The 7,786-nt window shown below is 43.6% G+C and overlaps 1 protein-coding gene across 1 annotated transcript in view; it reads right to left on the bottom strand.

Annotated features, from left to right (window-relative positions):
• Window positions 1-728: 728 nt before the first annotated feature.
• The window catches only part of LOC109920250, a 51,028-nt gene continuing 43,970 nt past the window's right edge, over window positions 729-7,786 (bottom strand). The window contains exon 9 of the mRNA XM_048607343.1: window positions 729-761. Coding sequence (XP_048463300.1) covers window positions 729-761 — 33 coding nt within the window. The remainder of the gene's footprint in view (window positions 762-7,786) is intronic.

Raw genomic sequence — 7,786 nt, 5'->3', positions numbered from 1 at the left:
GCTCTTTCATTGAGCAGGATGTCATAAGATGAATGATTGCCTTCGGCACTGCATTGTTCAGTTATTCCATTGTTGTGGGATTGGAAGATATTCAAGAGACAGGGCAGGGTTAGTCCTTTGAAGGACGTGAACAGGAGGTTGAGACTTTTAAACTTGAGGTTTTACTGGATTGTGAGCTATTTTAGATCAGCAAACAAAGGGATGATAGATAACCAGGACTAGGTATAAGTGAGGATAAGGGTTTGGGGGTGGGGTGGACAGCAGAGTTTTGAATGAGATGAAGTTTAAGAATGCAGGAAAGGAAGCCAGTCAGGTAAGTAATGGAATGTTGAAGTGTAGCAGTCACAAAGGCATGGATAAGGGTTTCTAAAGCAGACAAGCTAAGGCAGGAGTGGATTTTTCATGCGAACACAGAAGTGGAAGGATGTGGCCTCAGTGTTGGCATGAGCAGTTGAGACAGTGATAGGTTGCAGGCAAAATGTTTTATTTTATGAGATTTGAGAGTGAAATCTTACCATAGTTATTGTCAGGCTGCTGGTTGCTGCCTGATTGTATAATAGTTTGATTCAGTTCTTTAATTTTCATAGTTCTTCATTATTATACATGGATATTAATAAACTAACTCTGCACCTAGCCTATCAACAGCTGTACTTCTTCAATATTCCAATCCAGTGTTAAGATCAAAATTCACACGACACCAGGTTACAGTTCAACAGGTTTATTTGAAATCACAAGCTTTCGGAGTGCCGCTCCTTCGTCAGCTGCAGTGAGAGAGGGCACACGGACACAGAGTTTATAGGCAAAGAGATCAAAGGATCATACAACTGGTGTGAGTGCAGTGAACAAACATAAAATGGCTGATAGAGAACTCTGTTAGAAAGGAGACACAGGTTTCGATTGATTAAGATGCACATTCCGGAATCTGTTTCATGTCACTGCCCCAAGATAATTAAAGGTTTTATCAATGTCTGCCTAATTTTACAAACTTCAACCAGGCAGAGATACAAAAGCTGTCATCTCAGGTCAGACACTGATTTGTAGGTGTGAGGTCGCATTCAGAATCTGTCTCTGAGTTCTAACCTGGAATCAGGCTGGTTTTATTCTGAAAGCAGGAATTTTATAAAATGTTACACTGACTGGCTGTGACTACAAATTGTTTTTTGAGCAAAATAGAATGTATCTGCAAGTGGACAAACATCTTGGATGAAATGATTCACCCCATAGGGGTGTGTGTGTGTGAGAGAGAGAGAGTATGAGAGAGGTGATGGCATCAACACAGGACAGTAAGGAAGATTTTACAGAGAGAGAACAGTGTGGTGGGGTCACATGTAGCATGACATGAATCCAAGGCTGTCTTCATGGGTACGGAACTTTGCTATCAGTTTCTGCTCAGCGATTCTGCGTTGCTGTGTATCTTGAAGGCTGCCTTGGAGGTTGTTTACCTGAAGATCGGAGGCTGAACGTCCTTGACCCCTGAAGTGTTCCCCAACTGGGAGGGACCGTTCCTGTCTGGCGATTGCTGCACAGTGTCCATTCATCCGTTGTTGTAGCATCTGCATGGTCTCACCAATATACCATGCCTCAGGGCATCCTTGCCTGCAGCATATGAAATAGACAAGATTGCCCGAGTCACATGAGTATCTGCCTTGCACGTGGTGGGTGGTGTTCCCACATGTGGTGGTAGTGTCCATGTCGATGATCTAACATGACTTGCAGAGGTTGACGTGGCGGGGTTGTGTGGTGTTGTGGTCGATGTTGTCCTGAAGGCTGATTAGTTTGCTGCGAACAAATATCTGTTTAAGGTTTGGCAATTGTTTGAAGGCAACAGGTGGAAGCATGGGGAAAAACTTGGCGAGGTGCTCATTGTCATCAATAATGTGTTGAAGGCTGCTAAGAACATGGCGTAGTTTCTCCACTTTGGGGAAGTACTGGATGACGAAGGGTATCCTATTGATTGTATCCTGTGTTGTTTTCTGAGGAGGTCATTACGGTTTTTCGCTGTGGCATGTTGGAACTGGCGATTGATGAGTGGAGCGTCGTATCCTGTTCTTATGAAGGCATCCTTCAACACCTTCAGGTGTCTGTTGCATTCCTCCTCATCTGAGCAGATCCTGTGTATGCATAGAGCTTGTCCGTAGGGGATGGCTTTTCTAATATCCAGTGTTAATGCACTAATGCCTCATTTTACTGCAGATTTTACAGTAATGGACATTTCCTCTTTGGAATCTAAACTCCTTTTGTTGGAGCCAAAGAATTCATGCTAATATAATCAAGCTCAGGACAAGCATTGTGTGTTTTCATTAATTTAAAAACCAAGTTCAATGGCTTTTAAAATCTCCTTAAAAGGAACAGTTCAGCACCCTTTTCTCTCTTTAGTCTCCTGAAGATAATAGGAAGAGTTTAAAAATGTTGAGTAATTTGGTGGCAAAAAAGAAAGACTTTAGCAGAATTTGTGCCTCATTATCTCAAATTCCAAAAGCCTTGGCTCATGACTTTGATGCTTTCATTCATCTTCAGGCAAGTTCAGAATTTATCCCCATGACTAGCTGCTCCATAGCAACGCAATTAGCAGTCAGCCATGTTGGTGTGGAACCAGGATCACATTTATTTTGTAAAAATGTACTTCAATTATAAAATAAGTGCATTATGAAACAATCCAAATTTGACATCCCAGAAAATATGATAAAAAGATCACATTTCTCAATTGAGCTGTCATTACAAATGCAAAAATGGAATGTTAACTAAATATGGCAAGAAATATATACATTCCACAACAAATTAAAAGGGGTTCTACAAGTTACCAGCTCCTCATTATATTGTGGCATAAAGTTCTTAGATGATGGCCTTCCCTCACTGCTTTATAGCATCCCTCAGCACGCAGTCCTGGGCCTTGGAAAGTGCCACCCAGTCAAGGACAACTCTTTGCATTTGAAGCCCAACAGGTTTTGGACAGACTACAGAGCACCTTTCATCAAGTTTATGGTCTTCCAGGCGCAGTTATGTTTGTCTCAGTGTTCAACCCAGGAACAAGCCCATGCAACAGAGAGTCCTGCCTCATGGAACTGCTCATATCTCTGGAAAGGAAAGTGTTTTTTTTTTCTCTGCAATGAAGGACACCTAGATCTTGAAGAATGTCAGTTTATCTTCCATCACCAGTCTCTATAAGCTGTTGTTTTCAACCACTAAGTCAGAGACTATATAACTTATATAAACCAGTTACTCTTTGGCTCCTACAAGCAAGTGAAAATCCCTGAAGAAAAAAAATTAAGAACAGCAAGTCCTGACAAGCAAAAGGATCAAGTCAGTGATCCTATAAACAGGGACCATTGAACTGACTTGCCCGGTTTTTCTCTCCCTCCATAACACCAAATGTTTTTCATGCTCATCTGCAAATGTATCTATAGGGAAAGTTCGGGATGAGGAAAATTCTCTCAATGTTCATTTTGGCTGCTTCCCACCACAGCACTGGAGACTCAATATAGTGTTTCATGGCTCTCTGAGCCTTGAAATCCCTTACGAGTTACTTTCTTGGGTCGATAGTTTCACATTCAGCTTCCACGTTCCCCTGCTGTAGATGATGGTTGGCCAGTAGGAGGCAGTGGTCAGAGAGGAACACTGACTTGACGTCAATGGATCTGATCATTAATGCGAGGCACACAAACAGGAAGTCTACCCTTGGGAAAATAGAACTATATATCTACACCGTACTCTGTCTGCAGGTGTTGCTCAAGATGTCATGCAGCTTGGCATCTTCTACCATTCCCACCTGGCACCTGGACATGGTGTCCAGTTTGCTGTCAGCTCCTCTGGATCATCTCGTCACATCTTTGCTTCAGTTGGAGGCAGTGGCCAGAGTAACCAGCCTGGACATTGCCAGCAGCAGAGGGAGCTACTGAAGGACAGCCAGATACTCATTGCTGACAGGGTGTACACATTCATTAATCTCAGGGCAGCGTTTCTGCACTTAGTCTGCTATGAGGAGGTGAAGTTGCTTCCCCACAGCAGAGTACCCCAGGCTGCAGGAACAGGAGCTAGTATCCCCCAATCAAATTGATAGTCTGTGGGCTCACCAACTTGACCATTTCCTGTAGCTGCTAAGGTGTGGTATCCCATGATCCTGCAGAAACAGCAAGGCAGCTTAGCCTGTTAGCTAGGAATTCCAACATGCAGACACATTATGCAGTGGCTTTATCACTACACACACTGGTACTTGCAATTTTAAAACCCACGTTTCAATTTTTAGATTACCAGTCCAAAAGACCCATTTCTAAGGCTGCTCCAGTTGCTGAGTAAGCTCCTACATGTCTGTGGTGTCTACAAACTGCTGCCCTTGCACAGGGCTGAGTTTGTTGCCATGTACTCTTCGGGGGCATTGTCCTTGGCAGGTGATATCAGGGGAGATGGGCAGCAGGAAAACCAGGTTCAGCATCAGGCCTGTTGACCTGCGGAGCTGTTGACCCACTCTGATCCTGGTCAAGGGCATTGCTGCTCCCAGTTGCCTGGAGCTGGGGTGCACATCTCAAAGCGGGTTTACCTCTAGCCTCTCGCCATCTCCTTTGTTTCCCAGCTCAGGGTTGTTCATCTCCTTTCCCTTTTTGGTACTTTGTTGCTGCATTTCTTCATTGGAGAAGGAGCAGTCACTGGTGTCTCACTAAGGCCATCGCCAGATTTTGCTGCTCACTTGATTTGTGGTGGCTCTCCTCCTAGGTGTTTAAGGTTTGTCACTGCTATCAGCCTACTGCTGCCTCCTTTCCTAGAGATTCTCTTTTCTCCAGGGAGGCTGAGGGGCATGGGTTCAGTTCCCAAATTGTCCTCCTTTCCTTGTCAGACCTTTTGCATTGTCCCTGGCTTTATTTGTCTTGGATGGTGGTGCCTGATTGGGAAGCGCTGTTTGTGATGCCAAATTTGGCCATCTGCACTGACCTAGCACCATGTTTTGGGCAGGCCTTGTAGACATGACTAGCTTCCTCACACAGAATGCAGCACCGGCCCTCCTTGTAGTCGTTCATCATGTGCCTCTCCAGCTTATAGTTTCTGCAGAAGGTGAGCTGGCAGTCTGCTGCCATGTGTCATGCTTACCCACAGGAGCAACGTACTGTAGGCTGCCCAGTGTACAATAAGTAGCTCCAACTTCCTCCAATGTTGCAGCTGAATGGTGGGTAGACAACAGACCCACTGGTTCCAAGATCACCCTGAATTGCTTTTTACCAGTCCAGATTCTGAATCGATCCACTACATCAGTGTTGCATTTTTTAAAAATTCAGTCATGGGATGTGGGCATTGCTGCTTAGGCCATCATTTATTTTTCATCCCTTGTTGCCCAGATCACATTGCTGTAAGTCTGGAGTCACATGTAGGCCAGATCAAGTGAGGATGGCAGATTTCCTTCCCTAAAGGACATTGCTGTCATCCATCTGCACGTATTTGCTGAAGAACATGAGCACATCAGGCACCGGTCCATGGGAGGTGTACATATGTGGATAATGGCACAGCAGTGAGAACCGTGAGAGAGGCCCCGATCTATTTTGTCAAAGGCTTTTAGCAGTCAGCTGCATCCCATGGTGATTTTAAAGGTGACATGGAAGTACGCAGGAGATATCTGAACTGCAGCACTCAAACACTCTCTTCACAAAGTAGGTCCATTTGTCACTCTGAATGTATTGTGACCCCTTCCTGACCTGAAGATCCACTGCTTCCAGCCTCCATGGCTGAAAAGCTGAGTGATAGCTGTGTCAGCGGTAGGCCGAACTGAGATCCACCAATAGCAGTTCAGCTCAATCATCTTCACTCCAAATCCTGATCCAGTGTCAATCACGAGATCCAGAGATGAATCTGATGATCGCAACTTGGAATTTACACTTGATCTTCGTCAAAAGATCAAGAAGTCATGTGGAACTGGAATCACAGATAAATCCAGGTGGAGAAAGGATGGTGGATTTCCTTCCCTAAAGGGCATCACTGACATGACAATAGTCCAACAGCTTCAAGGTAACTTACAGTGAATTCAAGTTCTTGATCTGTTTCAGTGGAATTTGGAGCCACTTGCCATCGGATTTTTTAGCTCAGTAACCCAACCACTACACAGGGGTAACCAGTAGTAACCTTTACACCATGTTGCTTCTCTACTGCTGCACTAAAGCATCTTGGGAGTTAGTGTGAGACTAGTTAATGTCAAAAGCAATAAAAGTTTTTGGACACCTGGTAAAAATAGCAAATATTTCAGATTGTACCAGTCAAACAAAAATAAACTGACAGATTCCGCTCGCCTCAGGAGGAAGTTGATGAATTAGTTTTGAAAACTAAGTTCAAAGATTGTAAAACCTGTTTGGAAAGAAACTAAGAGAGTTATAGGAAAGCGAACTTGCTAATTTGTCCTTTGTCCCTGGCACATGTAACCACCGGAAGTTAAATATGTAGAAATCGCAAGCAATTAGGAAGGTAAATAGCATATTACCCTTTACTAAAAGGAGGTTGGAGTATAGGAATAAGAAGTAAGGACACTGCTAAAGTAAAATAGAACTTGCAAGCATAAAAAAAAAGGAGCACGGTAGGCCATTTGGCCTCTTCAGTCTGCCCTACCTGGCTGATCTTCCTTAGACATCAACCCTCTTTTGTGTCACAGCCCTCAACTCACTGATATTTCAAAACTCCACCTCCCTCCTCTCTAAATATTTACAATGGTCTAGATTTTAGATTTCCAGCATTCAAGTGTATTTTGCTTTTATAATTGTGCTGATGAATGTTGATATTGTTTCTTTCTTCACAGATGGTGCCTGATCTGAATATTTTGAGCGTTTTCTATGTGTCATTTCAGATTTCTAGTCTCCACGGCATCTTGTGATCACAATTATATAGGGCCTTGATGAGATTGTGCCAGATTACTGTAGGTTTTGGATTCCTCACTTTACAGGGGTTGAAATGAAGGATCGCTAGTTTCAATCCTGTGATGAGAGAGCTCTCGTATACAGAGAGATTGAGTGAATTGTGCTTACATTCTCCGGAGTTGAGGAGATGAGAGGTGATTTCTTTGAAAGATGTAACATCCTTAAGAAGCTTGACAGGAGAGACATGGAGAGGCTGTTATCCATGGCCGGAGAATCTTGAACACGAATAAACTGTCACAGGCTAAGAAGTTGGTAAACTGGGGCTGAAATGAAGAGAACTTTGTTCATTCGGAGGGTGTAAATATTTGGAGAGTTGTGGATACAAAACAAATCAGAAACTGAAGTCGAGGCATGATCTTGCTGAATGGTGCAGCAGGCTCAGAGTCATATGAGATAGATATGAGTCATATAGAAGAAGGGTCTAGGCCCGAAACGTCAGCCTTCCTGCTCCTCTGATGCTGCTTGGCCTGCTGTGTTCATCCAGCTCTACACCTTGTTATCTCAGATTCTCCAGCATCTGCAGTTCCTGCTATCTCAGAGTCATATGGCCTTCTCCTGCTTTGCCTTATATTTTCTGTGTACCGTCATGATAAAACTTTACACCATCTCGAAGGCTGTGACCTGAGTACTTTGTAATATTGCAGGGTAAGTAGTTGACATGAATGAACAGGAACATATTGTTAATGTTGGTCATAAATAGTTAGGAGCTATATGTGAATTCTGGATTATTGTCCTGCAGTCCATGTACTGAATAATAACATACCACTCCACCAGCCACATGGAGAGCTGCGAGAAATGCACTCAATGAAGCTGTAGCATTTTGAGTCTAAAAGCGTAAGTATTTAGAATCTAAGGAAACCACTTCTCCCAACCCCAACACACACACACACACACACACACAC

This window comes from Rhincodon typus, chromosome 17, assembly GCF_021869965.1.
Source record: "Rhincodon typus isolate 14 chromosome 17, sRhiTyp1.1, whole genome shotgun sequence".
Taxonomy (NCBI): domain Eukaryota; kingdom Metazoa; phylum Chordata; class Chondrichthyes; order Orectolobiformes; family Rhincodontidae; genus Rhincodon; species Rhincodon typus.
Note: the sequence above shows the minus strand (reverse complement) of the source record. Positions and strands in the feature narration are given on the sequence as shown.